We start from the raw sequence: 21,676 nt of genomic DNA on the forward strand, positions 1-21,676 counted from the left end.
ACTTGATTTTTAATGCATAGCAGTCTGACCAATCTGCATTTGTGATGGCCAATATCAGGTTAAGATAAAAACAGGTGTAGACTATTGAATTGAAGTCTTTGAGCATGCTCTACCATTCGATATAATCATACTTCCACATTCTCCCCATGCTGCTGGATAACTTTCATCTAAAAATTTAACTATATCCTTCTTAAGAATATTTTGCAACTGTAGTCCTCCATGGTTACAAATTTCACAGGTCGACCAATCCTTTGAGTGAAGAATTTTTTCTTCATCTCAGTCTCAAATATCTTATTCTGTAAATTGGGACTGTAAACTGTTGGTCTGGATTCCTGACGCGTGCTTCCCACACAAACTTGTGTAGTACTGAGGCAGGTTGGTGTGTTTCAGTTCACTTCCCTCTCACTCTTCTGAGCATTAGGAAATACAAAACTAGTCAAATTTACTCTGCTATTCCAGGAATTGTATTTCATGCAGGACCTTAGATCCCCTAAATTGCCCATAGTTCAATTCCCATTTCTCTTGGCTAGATGAAATAGAGAGTCATCTGCAGGATTAGAAGCTGACTGGCCATCTCTTAACTCCCCAACATCTTTGCACCAGTTACATACGTCAGCAGTGTGTTCCAGTTCTCTCTACTCACCTACGGTAGGGTGGCACCTCTCTGGACTAAACAGCATGAAGGACATGTTATCATGACACAAAACCTTCACTCTCCCAATCTCCTGGGTACCTATGTGTATCTTTGGCAGAAAACAGTGTCCTTACCTACCAAGGTCCAAGGTCGCTTCAAAAGAGTTTCCAGACCTGGAAAGGCCTGGAAAGGCCTGGAAAGGCCTAAGTCAGAAGGTGCATGGAAACGCCTTCAAAAGCTCCCTCCAAATCATCGTACTTTTCTGTCAAATCACGCATCATGCTGATATGGAAATGTATCACTGTTCTATTATTGCGGCTGGGGCAAAAGAGCTGAAAGGTCATAGAGTCAGACAGTCATAGAAAAGTACAGCACAAACAGGCCCTTCAGCCCATCTAGTTTGTGCCAAGCCATTTAAACCGCCTTCTCCCATTGAGCTTCACTGGGACCACAACCCTACCATCTATGCACCTATCCAAACTTCTCTTAAACATTAAATTCGAGCTTGTATTTACCACTTGCGCTGGCAGCTCATTCCACACTCTCATAGCCCTCTGAGTGAAGACATTTTCTCTCATATTCCCCTTAAACTTTTCACCTTTCAACCTTAGCCTATGACCTCTAGTTGTAGTCCCACCCAACCTCAGCGGAAAAAAGCCTACTTGCATTTACCCTATACCCCTCTACATTTTGTACGCCTCTGTCAAGTCACCTCTCAGTCTTCTATATTCCAAGGAATAAAGTCCTGAAGCTATTCAATCTTTTCTTATAACTCAGATCCTCCAGAACGGGCAACATGTTTGTAAATTTTCTCTGTACTCTTTCAGCCTCCTGAACACGAAGGGGGAGCTCACCAAAACTGGCGCAGCGACATCTTTGAAAGGGAATGAGCACAAGTAACAAATACAGCCTTGAGCAGCAATGGTCACGTTGCATAAACAACTAATAAGCATAAATGGCAGGAGGGAATGAACGATAGTGCTGCTTCGCCGGGTATTTCTGCAAACCACCACCTCAGCTAACGAGTAGGGTCTTCTTAGAAGAAAGCCTAAGGACTGACCCAATAGGACAAGTTGCTAGAGGTTTCTGTTTACAAACTATCGTGCATACATAATTTTCTCATAATCTCCTTTCACAGTAAAACACGTTAGGAAGGAACAATGACAGACCATGTATCCAATGATGGGCATTGGAATGGATATTCCCGGACTCCAATTTGAAATATGACCTGCTCCCGGTTTCTGTCTCTGTATGTTTTGACCGATGCTATTTGTTTAGCACCTGCTAAACTGTATAAACTCTTGAACTGTATGGAACAGAAAGGAAAACCTTGTCTCGCATAGCTCTTTCATACGGAAACAATATATCCTGCACCACAGCAGACCCTACGCATTCCTTCAACAGTACTGCCGTCCCGCCAGTGGGACCAATGATACTAGAACTGGGAAGTAACATTTTGAAACAAGACATGAAGGAAATAATACAGTATAAAGGCTACATTTGCGTGAACGAAAAACCTCTTTCTGTCTGCTTGAAGTAGAATAGAAAGAAAACACATTTTTAAAAAAATCATATGAAATACAAGTAGCGATTCAAAATACAGTACTCCATAAATATGAGACGAATTCAAAAAGGCCACAGTTCATCAGAAAATAAATTTATACCAATTTTCAGTAAACAAATAAACAGGTAAGTTTATAAATAATAATATAATACTAACAACATTATTATCTAAAGTATCGTTTTTATTGTAACTTGTGCTTTCAGCTCTTTACGCCGCCCGAATGAATTGTGCGTCATAACCCATACAGGTTTCGGAATGCAACGCTGTGTCATTTCGACGCTACTTTTTGTTCTACCCTTTTCATTTTACTTCTGTAGTCTGACTCACCTGTGCGCAGATCCCTCCCATCCTATCCGCCACATCATTCCGAAAATTCTCGCGACCAAAACACTCCAACACTCAAGTAAAATAAAGCTCCAATTTGTCTGACGTCAGGTCACTAAACATTAACTTCCTTCTTGCTTTTGCTCTGATCAGAATTTTTTTTTAACGGGTTTCTATGTTTTTCCCATCTGCTATATTGGTTCAAAAACGTTTTCTCCACTCGTTATTTAGTGAAGATAACTCCTTTCACTTCGTCTTTCACTAGAATGTCCTCTTTTTCTACGCGATTTATAAAACAAAATATCTCCCAAATACAAGGAAACAGTAACGTAAAGAGACAGACGCATGTAACAGGATGTGATTAAATGTCCAATTAAAAGCCATATCGAGAAGTACGGAATAAACTTCCTAACCCATTAAATAATAGGTATTGAAACGTCTTGCTTTTTAAATCATGTCTAACTAAAAATCTTGCCTCTGGAGTCTGACAGGTAGAACAACTGCCAATCTTCAGGCTAGCGTTAAAACCCACGCAAACTTTGTCTTTGTTAAAGAACTAACATGATATGGTAAATGTTGATAATGGTTCCAAAGCATGCACTAGACACAATGAATTTCGGCAGAAAAAAAATGCTGGCACTAACATTTGTTGATGGGCTTATTCTTGGTCAAGTACTTGAGCCAAATAAACATGGTCACATCTGTTCTTCAGGGAATCTCAGGTTGTTGACAGCAGTTGTTAGTCAGCTACCCAGAACCTTTGATTCTATGGTATACCAGGCCAGACAATATACTCTCCACTACACGTGTGTAGAAGCTTGTCAAGGTTTTTGATGTCATGCTGAATCTCCACACACTCCTAAGGAAGTAGAGGCACTGCTGTGCTTTCTTCACAATTGCATTTACATGCTGGGTCCATGACAGGTCCTCTGAAACAGTAACACCCAGAAATTTAACGTTACTAACCCTCTCCACTTCTGATCCTCTGAAGAGGACTGGCTCATAGATAGATAGATAGATAGATAGATAGATAGATAGATAGATAGATAGATACTTTATTCATCCCCATGGGGAAATTCAACTTTTTTTCCAATGTCCCATACACTTGTTGTAGCAAAACTAATTACATACAATACTTAACTCAGTAAAAAAAAATATGATATGCATCTAAATCATATCTAAATCATGGACCTCTGGTTGACAACAAGTCAACACATGACCCTTTCCCTTAGCGCTTGGCATCTAAGTTGGGAAAGCTGGCAGCTGGGAGGAAGAGTTTCACCTCGTGAGTCCTCGCCCTGCATTCAACACTCCGTAATTACAAAGTCAGAATGACCACTTTGGGAGAACGTGGCTTGGGTGGTGATGGATGCTGCCTTCCTACAACAGCGCGTAGCATGTAGATGTGTGCAGAAGAAGGAATTGCGTGAGGATATTAGGTGTAACCTCAAGCAGCAGTGCAAGCAATCTAATGGGGACGGTGGAAAGCAAGCAGCAAGAGCTGGAAGAAAGTGCGGGAGCCCTGCTGCCACTCTGAGACATCCCTGACCCTTGCACATGGGCGACAACACTTCAACAGGGAGTCCCATTTGCAGTTACAGAAGCTCCTGTCCACTCCCTTTACCATAGAATCCCGTCTACGATAGCTCCTACCAGATTAGATACGGAAGTCTATGATATTCCAGGCACATCGTCCCCCTCTGAATTTTGCATTTTCTACATGGTTTTACCTATGTTCTTTTGTCTATGTTTTCACTCTCTAACTGTTAGTTGGCCAGGTAACCTTGTTTACAGCGTAATCCTACGGTCACCTGGTTTTACTCTATCATAGACAACCTCTCCTCCACCATCCTGCAGTTCAACAAGCATCTTTTGTATCTTTCCCAGTTCTGAGAAAGGAGATTTGACCTGAAACAGTCAATCTATTTCTCTTCCCACAGCTGTCCCCTGAGCATTTCCAGCGTTTTCCGTTTTTATCTTAGATGTCGCACATTTGCAGTTTTCGACACTTAATGTCCATTAATACAAACAATAAAAACCACCAAACTGTTTTTAAACGTAACCCCTACATGAATAATCAGCTGAACACCTCTGTCTATGAGTTCAAAGTATATTTATTATGAAAGAATGTATGAATTATACAACCTTGAGGTTTGTCTGCTTATAGGCAGCCACAAAAGTAAGAAACAATTTTTGATTCGGGGTGTCCTCTGGATAATGAACACTGAGCTGAACTGCACTGAAATATGTCTTTTGACCTCGTGTGTTTATATTCTGCATTTTCGCTCTTTTTTTGTTGCCGTTTACACGTTTTTCTTTGTGTGTGTGTGTGTGTGGGGGGGGGGGGGGGTTATGTCTCACTTTAGGCGGGTTCACTCCATGGTTCTTGTTCCGTGACTGTCTGTGGGGAAGACGAATCTCAGGGTCACACACTGCATACATACTCTGATAACAAATGTAATTTGGACTTTGTAACTTTGGGTTTATCTCCGCAGGAATTGCCTCTATATACCAGAAAGCCATTTTCCTAAACCCCAAACTCTCTGAGAATAAAATGGTGCTTTAATTTATGGTTGTGTTTTTCTATGTGACTCTGCCTACCTCAAGATCAACTCTTCTGCACTTTGCCTGAACTAGAACCTCCATATGCTTATCTTTGATTCTAAAAATATGCCTTGCCAACTAAACACATCCTTAATCTAACTACTGCACGGTCTCTTCTAATGTGACACTGCAGCTACATTCACTATTGCCATAATCTCCTATAAGCCTTTTTCCAATTTGTATGGTTGACCATATTATAAATTTCCCTAATTTTCTTTTGATTCCCAGAAATGCTTTCTTAACTCGGGAAATGTACAGCTCGGGTGGTTGATGGTTCCTTTATTTTATGGGCTTATGGTCTAAAGACGTGGTTTGGCTATGATTTCATTTTGAACATAACGAGCATCTGATCTGTTGTTGGAATGAAACATTTGCCACCATAGGACCATAGGATTTAGGAGCAGAATTAGGCCATTCGGCCCATCGAGTCTGCTCCACCATTTCATCATGGCTGATCCACTTTTCCTCTCAGCCCCAATCTCCTGCCTTCTCCCCATATCTCTTCACACCCTGACCAGTCAAGAATCTATCAATTTCTGCCTTAAATATACATAAAGGCAGCCTCCATGGTTACTTGTGGCAAAGAATTCCATAGATTCATTACCCTCTGGCTAAAGAAATTCCTCCTCATCTCCTTTCTGAAAGGATGCCCTCTACTCTGATGCTGTGTCCTCTAGTCTGAGACTCTCCCTTAGGAAACATCCTCTCCATATCCACTCTATCAAGGCCTTTCAACATTCAATAGGTTTAGAAATAGAAAACCTACAGTTTCTATGAGGTCACCCATCATTCTTCTGAATTCTAGTGAGGACAGGCCCAGAGCCATCAAACACTCTTCATATGACAAGCCATTCAATCCTGGAATCCTTTACATGAATCTCCTTTGAACCCTCTCCAGTTTCACTACGGGACCCAAACCTGCTCACGATACTCCACGTGAGGCCTCACCAATGCTTTATAAAGTTTCAACATTACATCCCTGTGTTTATATTCTAGTCCTCTTGAAATGAATGCTAACATTGCATTTGCCTTCCTCACCACAGACTCAACCTGCAAATTAACCTTTAGGGAATCCTGCAAAAGGACCCCCAGGTCCCTTTGTGCTTCAGTTTTTTTTTTGTATTTTCTCTCCATTTAGAAAATAGTCAACCCTTTCATTTCTTCTAACAAAGTGCATGACCGCACATTTCCTGACGCTGTATTCTATTTGCCACTTCTTTGCCCATTCTCCTAATCTAAGTCCTTAAGTAGCCTCTCTACTTCCTCAAACTATCTGCCCCTCTAATTATCTTCATATCATCTGCAAACTTTTCAAAGAAGCCTTCAATTCCATCATCCAAATCATTGACATATAATTGAAAAAGAATCGGACCCAACACCGACCCCTGTGGAACACCACTAGTCACCGGCAGCCAACCAGAAAAGGCTCCCTTTATTCCCATTCGTTGTCTCCTGCCAATCAGCCACTGCTTTATCCATGCTAGAATCTTTCCTGTATTACCATGGGCTCATAGCTTGTTAAGCAGCCTCGTGTGTGGCATCTTGTCAAAGGCCTGAAAATCCAAGTGCACAACATCAACCAATTCTCCTTTGTCTATATTGCTTGTTATTTCTTCAAAGAATTCCAACAGGTTTGTCGGACAAGATTTTCCCTCGAGGAAACCATGCTGACTATGGCCTATTTTATCATGTCTCCAAGTACCTTGAGATCTCATCCTTAATAAATTGACTCCAACACCTTCCCAACCACTGACGTCAGACTAACTGACCTATAGTTTCCTTTCTTCTACCTCTTTCCTTTCTTGAAGAGTGGAGTGACATATCCAATTTTCCAGTCCTCCAGAACCATTCTAGAATCTAGTGATTCTTGAAAGATCATTAATAATGCCTCCATAATCTCTTCAGCCACCTCTCTCAGATCTCTGGGGTGTACACCATCTGGGTCAGGTGACTTATTTACCTTCAGACCTTTCAGTTTCCCAAAACAACCTTCTCTCTAGCTATGGTAACTTCACACACTTCAAGACTCCTGACACCTGTAAGGAACCTGTTAGTTTTGTTCAGCTCTTCTGGATAATCTAGTGTGATTAATTAGCATTGAACATTCAGATATTTCTAAGCTGGAAAACACAGCCTCTCTCTTATTAACTGCAACTTGAAAAATTGCCTTCATTCAATACATGTGGTTAGTGAAATAGAGGCTGGTTATTATGCTTTATATTCCATTTAAATTGTTTGTATGATTATGGCATAAATGCACCATCATTATGCTGAATATTTTTTTGAATAACTGTAATTTTATTTGTAATTCATATTCACACCAGCAACTGGGAATTCCTGATCATGGCTGTATCCTCAAGTTGGACCTGCATAGATCCACTGAAGGATTCTTAAAGCAGGTAAGATGATTTCACAAGAGGAAAAATAAAATATAAAATCAATATTTAGCACAATTCATGTTTTCATGCAGGTGTGGAAATATATCTGTAGCTCCAAAGTCTTTATGAATTTGTAACTTTTGTAAACCCAGTGTGCTTTGCAGGTTTGGTGTGTGTGTGTGTGTGTGTGTGTGTGTGTGTGTGTGTGTGTGTGTGTGTGTGTGTGTGTGTGTGTGTGTGTGTGTGTGTGTGTGTGTGTGTGTGTGTGTGTGTGTGTGTGTGTGTGTGTGTGTGTGTGTGTGTGTGTGTGTGCCAGTCGCCTACCCCGCGGAGTGTTATACGGCCAGCTACATCATGGTCGACGCTCAGCCGGAGGGCCGAAGAAGCTCTATAAGGATCAGATGAAGAATGCTTTGAGGAAATGCAAGATCAGACCTGAGGACCTGGAGGATGTTGCTGCTGACCGTAACACTTGGCGACAGCTGTGTAGGGACGGGGTTCGTATTCTGGAGATGGAAAGAAGAACCAGAAGACAGCAGAAGAGAGCCAGGAGAAATGCAGCCATGGTTGCCATCACTACCACCACTACCACATATACATGTCCCACCTGCAATAGAGCTTGTGGGCCCAGGATGGGACTGTATAGTCATCAAAGATCTCACCGTTAAAGGAGTGGACGTCATCATCGGATTTTGATGGACAACTGAAGAAGAAGAAGTGTGTGTATGTGTGTGTTTTATCAAGATGTACACTTTATGACAGGAAGATGTGTGCTTTATGGCGGGGGGGATGTTTTGACAACAGAAAAAAAAGGACGCAGCCTCTAAACGACAAATCGAACAAATGACGATAATGGAGGAATGTTATGGAATGAAACAACCTAATTACTGTTCTCTGTAAAAAAGTATAGAAGTGCTAAAAGATTGAAGCTATTTCCAGACAGTAACGTTTGGAGGTAGACTTTCCCTTGCAAATAAAACAGCTTATAATTTGATCCACTCTACATTTGTTGTAGTTTGTTTCTGTAGCTAGCTGAACGATGCACGACACATGTATAGGGTTGGAAAATGAAATCATTTGCTCTGCTTCCACCCTGTCCAAGCCACACTTGGACAATCTTAGGAGTATTTTTTCCTACCTGTACTGAAACAAGCAAACTGCAGGCAGGTAGGTTGATCAGAAGCAGCCCAATGAGCTTAGCAGAGGAAAATTCAATTCAAGTTTAATTCTCTTTCAGCCATACATGAATACAGCCAAACGAGACAGTGTCACTCCAGGGTCAAGGTGCAAAAACACACTATCAACAGTTACACACAGCACAGCGCACACAAGATCACACACAGAATAAAAGAGTCCCGATGCCCCCCCCAGTCCCCCTCCGATCCTTGTTTGAGGTCCAGTCCTCACACATACGATAAACCCATATAGAACATCAGTAAAATACAAGAACACAGAATATGCATGTATATAGTCCAGACCGCCCAGCCCACCGAGATCGTCTGTTGACCAGCCTCGATGCCCACCAGGTGATACTGCAGCTTGAGGCCCAGTCATTGCATACATAAACATATAGAACATAGAATAGTACAACACATTACAGGCCCTTCGGCCCACAATATTGTGTCGACCCTCAAACCCTGCCTCCCATATAACTCCCCACCTTAAATTCCTCCATATACCTGTCTAGTAGTCTCTTAAGCTTCACTAGTGTATCTGCCTCCACCACTGACTCAGGCAGTGCATTCCACGCACCAACAACTCTCTGAGTGAAAAACCTTCCTCTAATATCCCCCTTGAACTTCCCTCCCCTTACCTTAAAGCCATGTCCTCTTGTACTGAGCAGTGGTGCCCTGGGGAAGAGGCGCTGGCCGTCCACTCTGTCTATTCCTCTTAATATCTTGTACACCTCTATCATGTCTCCTCTCATCCTCCTTCTCTCCAAAGAGTAAAGCCCTAGATCCCTTAATCTCTGATCATAACGCATACTCTCTAAACCAGTTAGCATCCTGGTAGATCTCCTCTGTACCCTTTCCAATGCATATAGAATGTTCGGGAAAAGAACACAACCAGACAGGACATATGTATGTAGTCCAGACCCTTCAGTCCATGAAGAATGGTGACATGAAGACACATAAGCATAAATGTGTGCATAGATACCTGCAGAATGAACAAAACGTACTTTCAAATATGACAACTCGTGAACCATTTAAAGTGGAAGAAATATTTTCATCTTTGTTGAACGTGTTCGGCGGACCCCGAAACAATCAAAATGCTCGGGCTCTTATTCAGCCACTGGGTGGTGATCTTCACCTTGGTAAGTGATTCAGCGGCATCTAGTGGAACAAATGGGCCACTGCAGTTGTCTGATGTAATTTGGCCACAGATTACAGTTGAATCTGCAGTTGAATCCTAATCTGCAGTTAAACATTCTACGTCACTGCTATGTGTTTTTTTTTTGCCAAAAAAGACTACAGAAGGACTTAGATTAGGAGAATGGGCAAAGAAGTGGCAGATGGAATACAGTGTCAGGAAGAGTATGGCCATGCACTTTGGTAGAAGAGATAAAAGACTTTTTTTAAACGGAGAGAAAATACAAAATACTGAGGTGCAAAGGGACTTGGGAGCCCTTGTGCAGGATTCCCTGAAGGTTAATCTGCAAGTTGAGTCTGTGGTGAGGAAGGAAAATGTGATGTTGGCATTCATTTGAAGAGGACTAGAATGTAAAAGCAAGGATGTAATGCTGAGGAGTTAAAAATCACTGGCGAGTCCTCTCTTGGAATATTGTCAGCCGTTTGGGCCCCTTATCTTGGAAAGGATGTGCTGAAACTGGAGAGGGTTCAAAGGAGGTTCATGAAAAGGATTCCAGGATTGAATGGCTTGTCATATGAAGAGCGTTTGATGGCTCTGGCCCTGTATTCACTAGAACTCAGAAATCGAAACCCATCAAATGTTGAAAGGGCTTGATAGAGCGGATGCGGAGAGGATGTTTCCTTTGATGGGAGAATCTACGACCAGAGGACACAGCCTCAGAATAGAGGGGCATCCTTTTAGAACAGAGATGAGGAGGAATTTCTTTAGCCAGGGTGTGGTGAATCTGTGGAATTCTTTGCCACAGGCAGCTGTGGAGGCCAAACCTTTATGTATATTTAAGGCAGAGGTTGATAGAGTCTTGATTGGTCAGGTTGTGAAGGCAGGAAAGTGGTGCTGAGAGGAAAATTGGATCAGCCGTGATGACATGGTGGAGCAGGCTGGATGGGACAAATGACCTAACTATGCTCCTATATGTTATGTTCTTATAGTCTTTTGATTTTGTGAAAGCTCAGAAAAGCCCGAGAGACCACATATTCAATATCTTCAAAGGCAAAATAGTGTAGGTGCTGGAAATATGAAATAAAGCAGAAAGTGTTGGAAATACTAGTGACTGAAGAAAGGCAGAGTTCTAAGGAAATGTCAATTGATCGAGTGTTCATTATTTCTCTTGCTCCCTAACCTGCTGACATTTTATTACAGAACTATGCTGTCCTTCAAAGTTTAATGACTTGCGTCATGAGGCAAAGTATTAGAGATCCTGATAGTTGTTCCTCACCATATTCCTTCACTACAGCTCACTTAAAAGACAGTGAAGAATGATGAACTTCTCTAAATAGGCAGAGTGTAGAAGTTGATGAATCTGGTATTTAAATGTAGGCTACTGAGATAAATACAGTACTATGAAAAAGTATTAGGCATCCTAGCTACATATATATGCCTAAGACTTATGTACAGCACTGTAATAATTTTATGTATTGCTCTGTACTGCTATCACAAAAAAAACCCAAATTTCCTGGCATATGTGAGTGATAATAAACCTGATTTTGATATGGGTCTCTATTCTGAACTGACAGTGGGAAGGGGGCAGGGAGAGGGGAAGCGTGGTTGGGAAAAGGGGAAGGGAGAGGGGAGGGAGTAGGAAGCACCAGAGAGACATTCTGTATTGATCGATAAACCAATTGTTTGGAATCAAATGTCCTTGCCTGGTGTCTCAGGGCTGAGTGTGTCCACACCCACTCCACCCCCAATCCTGCCCCTGGCACTCCTTCTCTGCCACCTGCCCCAAACCCCTCCTCTGGCACTCCACCCTTGCCAGTCCCAACATCCTCTGCTCACGCTAGATTTACAAACTCGCTCCATGTTCCATGTTGACAAATACAGCACTGTGCAAAAAGTATTCAGCACCCTCAATGTATATATGTGCCGATGACTTTTGCATAGTACTCTGCACAAATTTTGTTCTATACCTTGAAAGCAATAGGCCATTTATCCCCCATGTTTTATCTAAACTAATACAATATCATTCAGTTGCCATCCTTTTAATCTGTCATTGACCCCACGATAAATGCCATGCATCATAAGCGAAGACTTGAAGGCCACCAAATATTATGCCTAGGAACAATGAGAAAATGTAGATTGTCCAAGAAATGAGTGGAACAGCTTCAGGTGAGAGTGAAAGACCAAAACCAAATGAACTTTAGGGTTCCTTAAAATGGCCTTATCCACCACATCACAGCCCGCAGAAATGGAGTGGAAGTGTTTTGTCCCTGATCCCCAGAGACTGTCTAAAGACAACCCCTAATAAGCTGGGGGGGGTGGGGGGGGGGGAAGATCTCTTGATATAATCCTGTCCAAAGCTGTTTTCTTTTTTTAAAAAAAAGGCCAAATTAATAGCAATTGAGGTAGCTTTTTCTTCCCCTTATTCACTGGGTACGTGGTAGCTTAGCTGTTAGCGTAAGGAGTTTGTATGTTCTCCCTGTGACCGAGTGGGAAACCAGGTGCTCCGGTTTCCTCCCAAATTCCAAAGATGTACGAGTTAAGAGGGTTAATTGGCCACGTGGGTGTAATTGGGCAGCGTTGGCTCCTTGGGCCAGAAAGGGCCTGTCACTGTGCTGTATCTCTAAGCCGGGGGTTCCCAAGCTGGGGTCCACGGACCCCTCAGTTAATGGTAGGGGTCCATGGCATGAAGAGAGGTCAGGAACCCCTGCTCTCAATAATAAAATAAACACCATCAATTCAGGCAATTATTGACGGATTGTAGGAAGTTTATTCACCTCCAAACTATTCTGTTGTTTGCTTCTCGCCGTCTCCTGAGATGCCTTCGCAGACATGTCCTAAGTATCATTTCAGGAAAAAGCCATTACGTCTACATTTCCCGCTGAAAGTCATCAGCGAGAGTGCCTTTGTAAAATCTAATCTTTGGCACGATAAGGATTAACGATCTCAAAACAACATAAAATGGAAGCTGTCAAAATAAGAAATAGAGCAATAGAGATTTTTTAACCCGTTAATGACAACTCTCCCCATGCAATAGTCAATGTCTCAATGGGTCATCAGGGTCCGTGCTATTTATGAAGTATGGAATAATAAAAATGCATTAACAAAGCTTAAGTTTATTGAAGAGTTTAATGTGTGTTTGTTCAATCAGCAGTGTTGTTTTAATATTCAGTACACAGAATAATTTTCATATTCTAGCAAGAGAATGAACATTGTGTTAACCTGCATCGTCTGCATCAGTGGCTTAAGTTTTCAGGTCCCGACACTTACTGTGCTAGGTTATATAAATGGGTGAACCTTTTTTTTCTAAATTCCATATATTGTGGAATTTTAGTTCGTAAGCTTGCTAATTTTGCTATTGGCAAATTTCTCACATATAGCAAACACGAGGAAATCTGCAGATGCTGGAAATTCAAACAACACACACAAAGTGCTGGTGGGACACAGCAGGCCAGGCAGCATCTATAGGGAGAAGCGCTGTCGACGTTTCGGGCCCAGACCCTTCGTCAGGACTAACTGAAAGGAAAGATACCAAGAGATTTGAAAGTAGTGGGGGGAGGGGGAAATGCCAAATGATAGGAGAAGACCGGAGGGGGTGGGATGAAGCTAAAAGCTGGAAAGGTGCCCATCACGCTGCCTGTTCTCCATCTCCCTCTGGTGGTCCCTCTCCCTTTCTTTCTCCCTAGGCCTCCCGTCCCATGATCCTTTCCCTTCTCCAGCTCTATATCACTTTTGCCAATCATTTTCCAGCTTCATCCCACCCCCTCCAGTCTTCTCCTATCGTTTTGCATTTCCCCCTCCCCCTCCTACTTTCAAATCTCTTACTATCTTTCCTTTCAGTTAGCCCTGACAAAGGGTCTCGGCCCGAAACGTCGACAGTGCTTCTCCCTATAGATGCTGCCTGGCCTGCTGTGTTCCACCAGCATTTTGTGTGTGTTGTTTCTCACATATAGTCGGCTTGACTGGCAGACTTGTATTCTAATGAGGCTCAAAGATGTTAAGGGAGGAACTGAAGAAATCAGATCCTGACATGACGAGGCAGTGGGTTGTGGGCCGTGTCTTGCAGTTTGGGATGATCTCACAAGTAGGTGATACATCAGGCAATAGTTTGGTGGGGGGGGCTTGGTTGGTTTGGAATGGCATGGAATTAATTCCTGAGTCAGAAAGGGAGTTGAGAAGCTTCAGTCTACCTGATCTGCTTTAGCTGGCGTGATATTTTTTCTCAAGTCTGCACAAAGTTGGGTCTCAAAGGCAGGTAAAGCCAACTTCATTTAAATGCCGACGGCCTCCTGGGAGTGGGTTAGCTGCCCTGGTTTTGCTTGCCCTAAATCGTGGTAGCTTGCACCTAAGGTCCTGACGTGCTTGAAACACCGAAGCACATCAAATCCCACATCCTCACTCTTGCTAAAATCCTCTTCATAGCTACCGACATGAGAACTCAATGTCCTGCCTCCATTGCCAATTTTGGTCATGCATGGAAAAAAGTAGTTGATTTAACTTTTATTATATTATCACACCTATTATTTTAGAAGTTCTTCTTGCCTTCAGTGTCATTGAAATGTCTAAATCTTCAGTATGCCGGGATACTTATTTTAATCCCATATTAAATACTGTATAGTTTGATGACTCATGGGGACTTTGTCTTCCTTGCTTCTTCCAGCTGCCTAATACTCGACAAAGGTAAATACGCAGCAAGTGTACACTTTTCACTGGCATCCACATGACTTTACCACCATGTTCCGGTACTTTTTTAATATCACGTTGTATTTCTCGTCAAAGTAGAGTACTGATGTAGCCGTGAGTTTGGTTGGCGCACAGCACGGTTTTGGAACAGCGTCCGGCTTCAACAGGTGAGCCTGTGAAAGAAATAAAATCTGTTTATTTCCGCTTTCCCCCCCCCCCCCTTCTCCCAGTCCCAAATACACAATCTCTTTCTCTCCTGCAGTTAAGTTGCTTCAAGTTGTTAATTAATTTAAGATAACTTGAGTTGTCTGGAACAGTCAGACATTCTCCATTTGCTGATTTATGCAAGTGTGATGAGTACAAATCTACCTTAATTTGGGACAAAGCTGCCTTAGGACAGAAAGTGGGTCCACTTCACAACCAGCACGACTGTGGTGGCACAGCGACCTGGCAAAGTAACCACACCTACCTGCTGGTTTAGCTTATGCAGCGATAGATTCAATCCTTCCCACAGGATTTCAGTGTGTCACCCAGATTAATTCTTCAGTGCAATATTAAAACAACATCATTCATCGAAGCCCGAGGGGGAGATCTGACAGAGGTTTACAAGATTATGAAAGGCTTACTTAGAGAGTCTGTTTCTCAGGGTCGCAAGAGGACATGGGGGGGTGGGGTGTAGGTTCAGAGGTTGTGAGGGGTAAGATTTTCATTCAGAGAGTCATGGCTGCCTGGTATGGTGCCAGAGGAAAATACATTAGAGGCTCTTGAGAGACATTTGGATCGGCACACGGACATGAGGAAGATGGAGGGATATGGACATGGTGTAGGTAGGAGGGATTAGTGTTTGGGTGTTTTTGATTTGCTTTTTAGCTGGTTCGGCACAATAGTGTGGGCCGAACGGCCTTTTCCTGTGCTGTACTCTTTAATGTTTTTCACCTCACTGCTTTTGTACATCTTCCACGTGGAATTGACTGCAGGGGTTATATTTGTTCATCCATGTAAACATTCAGTTTGCAAACTTTGAGGAATGTCTGCCAAAATAGAGTTGATTTTGTTCCTTAAGGTTTGTTACTGTTGCCATAGCCGGGGTGGGATGGGTGGGGGGGGGGTAATGGGGATAAGCTCCCACTGCCTATTAAACGCTCCCAGTGGCGTACGTGTCAAATAGCCTCTGGCAACCAAGTCCAGCTCCTGGACTTAGCTACTAAGCCCAGTGGAGTTGTTTCTACTGAGAGGACAAGGGGCAAAGGTGGGTTACTGCCCCCTTAAAACCAGTTATTTCGGGCAGTTGGGGCTCATCAGCCGTGGTCAGCAGCTCACCTAGGAGAAGGAGAACTCTGATCTCAAACCTCCGCTGCCTTGTGGCTACACCCACTCGTGGGGAAAGGCTTTGGGAGTAAACCCCGAGGGAAATGTCTGGAGCTGGAGTCCCTAAGGCAGTCCTACGTTGAGTTCAATGCTGACTGGCAACTCCTGCAATGCCACTGGTGCCAAACCGTATCAGTTTCTGCCATTCCATTGGACTCATCAGTTCCATGGAGAGGGGCAGCCTGCTACGTCGGCAACAGCTTGCTCTCCGTATCGTACTGCCCTGGCTTGGTTATCACGTAAAGCCAGGGTACTCAGAGATATATTGGGCCGTGGAAAACACTCTAACTGGTTGCATCTCTGTCTGGTATGGGGCTGGGGGGCTACTGCGCAGGATCAAAGTAAGTTGTAGAGAGTTGTAGTGTTAGTCAGCTCCATCATGGACACCAGCCTCCGAAGTATCCAGGACATCTTCAAGGAACAGTGCCTCAGAAAGATGGCATCCATCAATCAGGACCCCCACCACCCAGGGCATGAATTGTTCTCATTGCTACCATTAGGGAGGAGGTACAGAATCCTGAAGGCACACACTCAACAATTCAGGAACAGCTTCTTTCCCTCTGCCATCCGATTTCTGAATGGACACTGAACCCATGAACACCACCTCACTACTTTTTTAATTTCCTATTTAACTATTTATATAATAACTAATATGCATTTACTGTTAATCATAGTTTTTACTCTATTATTATGTGTCGCATTGTACTTCTGCCGCAAAGTTAACAAATTTCACGACGTATGCCTGATATTAAACCTGATTCTGATTTCTATAATATCAACAAAGTAGAGTTAGGATTTTTGATGCATGTTTTACTATTGAATGAAAACAATAAACCGAAGTTCCTCTTGCCAAGAATCACTTTGTTACTTCATCATTTTCTGTCAGTCACCTTATGTTCAGATCCTCCTGCAGCCAGCACCACTTTATGTACATAGGTCAGTCTACATATATGAGATGATCTTATGTGTGTGCGGCCACACTCAAAAGTTGCTTGTACATTGTTGCTATTACATTTATATTTATCAGTTCTTTATGCTTATTGGGCTCTTTTATGCTGCATTGGATCTGGAATAATAGTCATTCTGCTCTCCTTGACTCTCACGTACTGAAGAATGGGCAACATGGTAGTATAGTGGTTAGCACAATGTGATTACCAGCGACACAGGTTCAATTCCCATCGCTGCCTGTAAGGAGTTTGTACGTTCTCCCCATAACTGCGAGGGCTTCCTCTGGGTGCTCTGGTTTCCTCCCACATTCCAAAGATGTACGGGTTGGTAACTTAATTGGTCATTATGAATTCTCCTGTGACTAGGCTAGGGTTGCAGGGCGGTGAGGCTTGAAGGGCCTATTTTGCATTATACCTTAATAAATAAATAAAGAATAAGCATCTGGAGTATTTATGGTAGCCAACAGGACACCTGACCCTGACCGAGGGTTCTGTATCTTACCAGTGTCTGAACAATTGCATGGTTGGTTGCGTTCATGTGTGAGTTAAGTGGAAATGAGCATTCTCCATCGCAATAAAAGGCTGCATATCCTTCTGGTGCGATTATCCAGTCCTGTATTGGAAGAAGGAAAGGTCTCTTGTCATGTAAGGACTGTTCAATACAAACCGTTCATTGGCTCGCTGCATAATAAGTGGCCAAGGGGAAAGGTCAATGGCAGCCATTTTTTTCACTTGCTAAACATTCCCATTCGAACTCCAAGTCATCTTACCTGCCACCTGAGGTCTCGGAAGCTAACATACATTTCGTGCCTCTTGCATACGTGCCCCTGATCTCCAGAATTATGACCTGCTTACACACATAATAGAAAATGGTGAATAAAATCTTTGTAACCAACCTGTCTTTTTTATTTAGATTTATATAATGGGACCTCCAAGGGAACCATGACCTGGAGACGCATGTTGGCTGGAATCAGGGCTTTATGCTTTTGGTCTTGGTAGGGTCACCCATGCCAGACAGGTCAAAGGGCAGAGGCCAGACTAAGAGTGGTCCACCTGTCCGCCTGGGGGTTCAGTTCAGGGTTAACAACCCTGACTGGTAAAAGAAATTTGTTATGGAAACAGCAACAAAGAATCCTTCTACATTTGAGTTCAACAGTGTTCCTGAGTCTCCACACAGGATTTGCATGACTGACAGTAGTGAAAACCAAAAGGAAGCTACTGACACGATGAAGGAAGGCCTGAACACCGCCAGAGATGGAGGACCTTCAATACTGCCCTAAATGCCAGCGGTGTAACGGGCAATAAATAAGTATATAATGGAAATTAATGTCGGATTTTGGTGATTTTGGCAATCAATTTGCTGGGAGGAGATGGGCAGAGTTAAAATTTGACTAGCTTTGGATGGCCTTGCTAAACATATATACACACAAGTCATTAATATGCTTAACACACCGTGTCCAGGCTGGATTCAGTGCTGCCCCCTAGTGTACGCTTGGCAGAAGACAAACTGTATGATGGTCGACTGTAGATTTGTGTGGCATTCATGGATTCAGAATGTGGAATATAAATGTTTTTTTGCGTGGTTGTACTTTACTGACATCTTATATGCGAGGACCAGGCCTCAAGCTGCAGCATTCCCTGTTTACAGCCGCCAGGAGATAAGCGTCATAGCCGGTGCGCTCCACCGGGGGCAGTGTGGTGCAGCGTCAGACTGGAGTCAGTGCTGCCCCCCAGTGTTCGTCTGTATTGTGGCTGACTGCCAAATTGGCATTCATGGCATGGGTCTGGACTTTTTTCTTGCATGGCTGGATCTTACTGAAATCTATACATGCTTGCTACCTTCTATGTGCTATGTGTGCTATATGACTGTCGGTACTGTGTTGTGCGCCTTGGTCTTGGAGTTATGGTGTTGTGTTTAGGTCTTCACGTATGGTTGAATGACAACTAAACTTGAATTGAACTGAATAATTATTGTGGTGCTAGTATCCTGCCTGTACGACCACCACTCCCCAGAGAGGCACGTGTTTTCTTGTCACTGGAGGCTTCTCCCCCTTTGTGACTTTGTGGGGAAATGGTATTGAAGGGGTCTCTCATGTGATTTCACACAGTGCACAGATTTATAAAAAGATAGTTGTACATTCACTGATAATTACTATTTCTCCTGTTTGGGTTGTTTTACTTACTGTGTCTGCTAGCAAGCTATAAACTCTATAACCACCCCATCTTGCTAATCCATTTATCAGAAATTCTAACCAGAACGTGGTCCTTAACAACCATGAAAAACATACTGAACAAAAAGAATTTCAGGATGGACATTGTATACATTTCTCTGACATTAAATGTACCTATTGAACAAATTCAAAGACAAACTATATCTATAAAAAGATTTAAATCAGTTTTGTAGTATAGATTATTGTAAGACCTATGCATGCCTTTCATGATGTATGAGGGGACCAAACTTATACATTTAGCTACTAATTTACTGAGATCATGTTTATTTGTATATTTACTATGTTACCTGACACACTGGGCAGCCTCTCACAGGATTCATTGGACTGGCTATATTTCTTGCGACCTCTGCGTGGTTTAGCGGCCCGTCTTTTACGAGCAGGGGCCTGACTTGCTCTGAAGAACGTCACCATGAATGGCTGCTTTGAACGGGCCCCTCGTCGTCCCACCAGTCCAACGGAATCGGGGTCCAGACTGTGCCCTGGGGCTGAACAGAACGTCCAGTCAGCGAATCAGCTTGTCATGCCGGCCGCATTAAATGCAATTTGGGACAGGTTTCATTTCTTAAAAGAATTAGCTTCTCTTTATTACCCGATTTGTGTTACCATCTCCCCTTCGCTCTAAACCACATTCCTTAGCTGGTTCATCTATCCGGCCGCTTGATCTTGCAATACCACACTGAAACCATTTGTGAGGAGGGATACTGAGGTGCTCTGAACTGCATTTGTCTTCAACCTATCGTTATAATTTAAGTTGTTTCGTAATATGAATTCCTAGTTTGTTAAGTTTCCATTCATTAGATATTCTTAATATATTAACACAAAAGTATATGAAGTTGTAATTCCTAGCTGTGTATAACATATGGGGCTGTTTACAAACAATACGAAGGACTAGTAGGAACTCCCATTGAATTTACCATGTATTAAATTGTTGTTCTCTAATTTGCATTACTATGGGGTCTGTAATCACTTCCATATAAAATAGGAATTTAACAGATCTTCCTTGGAAGGATTCTGAACCAGATGATCAGCCAACTGGCAGGAATCTGACTGCTCATTCTATGAGGCAAGTATTCAGTCCCTGGGTGTCAACATGCGTGAAGGTTTATACTCCAGTTTCTACAGTTCGACTGTGGAGAGCATTCTAAATGTCTGCATGCATGCAGGATTAGAAAAAACTGCCATCTCCGTCATGGGCACTAGCCTCCCCAGCACCGAGGGCACCTTTAAAAGGTGGTGCTTCAAGAAGACAACACCTATCATTAAGGACCTGCACGACCTGGGTCAGGCCGTCTTCTCATTACCACCACCAGGAAGGAGGTACAGGAGCCTGACGACACACACTCAACAGTTTGGGAACCCCTTCTTCCCTTCCGCCATCAGATTCTGAACGGCCCATGAACCCATGAACACTACCTCACTAATTTTGCACTACTTAATCTTTATATACTGTATATATTTCTTATTGTAACTTACAGCATTTTTAATGTACTGTATGGTTGCCAGAAAACAAAAAAAACTTTCACGACTTATGTCAATGATAATAATTCTGATTCTGTGTTGTTTCAGAATTACAAAGAAAAATAAATCGAAGGCATATTGTTTTAATATACCCCATTTGGATGCTAAACTGGATCCCAGGAATGGAGGACAGTTTGTTGGCAGTACAAGTGGGCATGAATGAATTTAGCAAAACTACCTGCATGAACAACAACTGACACCCAGAACTACATCGGGAGTTAATAGTCAAATTGAATATGGACAAGGAGGTGCCAAAGACAAAATGGACAATAATTTCCACCCTTTAGTTCTTAAACCTGCTGTGCGAATAGGACAACTTCAGCTCTCAGGGCCCTGGGTATCCAAAGCTATAATGGCAAGTGAGATTACATCTTTTCCAAAAATAAAGCATTTGTACAGTTTGCTATGAGCTTTCTACATCTTTACACAAAGCAAATGGTTTTTACATTGCAATGAATGAATATCGAATGCTTTGCAGCGCCATAAGATCAGGGTTCAATTCCGGCTACTGCCTGTAAGGAGTTTGTATGTTCACCCCATAACCATGTTTGTTTTCTCCGCGTGGTCTGGTTCCCTCCCACGTTCCAAAGAAGTACGTTTAGGGTTAATGAGTTGTGGGAATGTTATTGAATTGAATTGACTTTATTACTTGCGTACATCACATAAACGAGGAGTAAAAATCTCTACGTTACGTCTTCGTCTAAATGTGCAATGTGCAATTTATAGTAATTTGTAATAAATAGTATGCACAACAGGACAGTCAATATAACATAGAAGTACAGTTGTGTCAGCGTGAATTAATCAGTCTGATGGCCTGGTGGAAGAAGCTGTCCCGGAGCCTGTTGGTCCTGGCTTTTATGCTGCGGTACCATTTCCCGGATGGTAGCAGCTGGAACAGTTTGTGGTTGGGGTGACTCGGGTCCCTAATGCTACGTTGGTCCTGGAAGGGTGGCCATGCCAGCTTGCTGATTCGAACTGATTTGACACCAACGACCCATTTCACTGGATGTTAAGACACGTGTAAAGGGGGGGGGGGGGTTCTTCTTTTTCTTTTTTACTGCGTATGTTAATCAAAATGGCTTCTTGGTTTTGTTAAAAGTAGGAATGCTTCTTTGTTG

General features: G+C 42.7%; 2 protein-coding genes and 1 long non-coding RNA gene across 3 annotated transcripts in view; 1 reads left to right on the forward strand and 2 right to left on the reverse strand.

Annotated features, from left to right (window-relative positions):
- LOC140719626 (hydroxymethylglutaryl-CoA lyase, mitochondrial-like) overlaps positions 1-2,821 on the reverse strand; it is a 31,225-nt gene extending 28,404 nt beyond the window's left edge. Inside the window, exon 1 of the mRNA XM_073034369.1 lies at positions 2,526-2,821. Within this exon, the coding sequence (XP_072890470.1) occupies positions 2,526-2,546 (21 nt within the window). The 5' untranslated portion in view covers positions 2,547-2,821. The remainder of the gene's footprint in view (positions 1-2,525) is intronic.
- On the forward strand, positions 2,091-21,356 carry LOC140719627 (uncharacterized). The gene is made up of 3 exons (XR_012096962.1): positions 2,091-2,323; positions 7,451-7,525; positions 20,607-21,356. It is a non-coding gene; the product is annotated as an uncharacterized lncRNA (long non-coding RNA).
- LOC140719625 (bone morphogenetic protein 7-like) overlaps positions 13,721-21,676 on the reverse strand; it is an 89,335-nt gene continuing 81,379 nt past the window's right edge. The window contains exons 4-7 of the mRNA XM_073034366.1: positions 19,328-19,525; positions 17,580-17,656; positions 17,312-17,422; positions 13,721-14,667 (exon numbers count right to left, since the gene is read on the reverse strand). Of these exons, the coding sequence (XP_072890467.1) occupies positions 14,518-14,667; positions 17,312-17,422; positions 17,580-17,656; positions 19,328-19,525 (536 nt within the window). The 3' untranslated portion in view covers positions 13,721-14,517. The remainder of the gene's footprint in view (positions 14,668-17,311; positions 17,423-17,579; positions 17,657-19,327; positions 19,526-21,676) is intronic.

Source organism: Hemitrygon akajei, chromosome 32, assembly GCF_048418815.1.
Source record: "Hemitrygon akajei chromosome 32, sHemAka1.3, whole genome shotgun sequence".
Lineage (NCBI taxonomy): Eukaryota > Metazoa > Chordata > Chondrichthyes > Myliobatiformes > Dasyatidae > Hemitrygon > Hemitrygon akajei.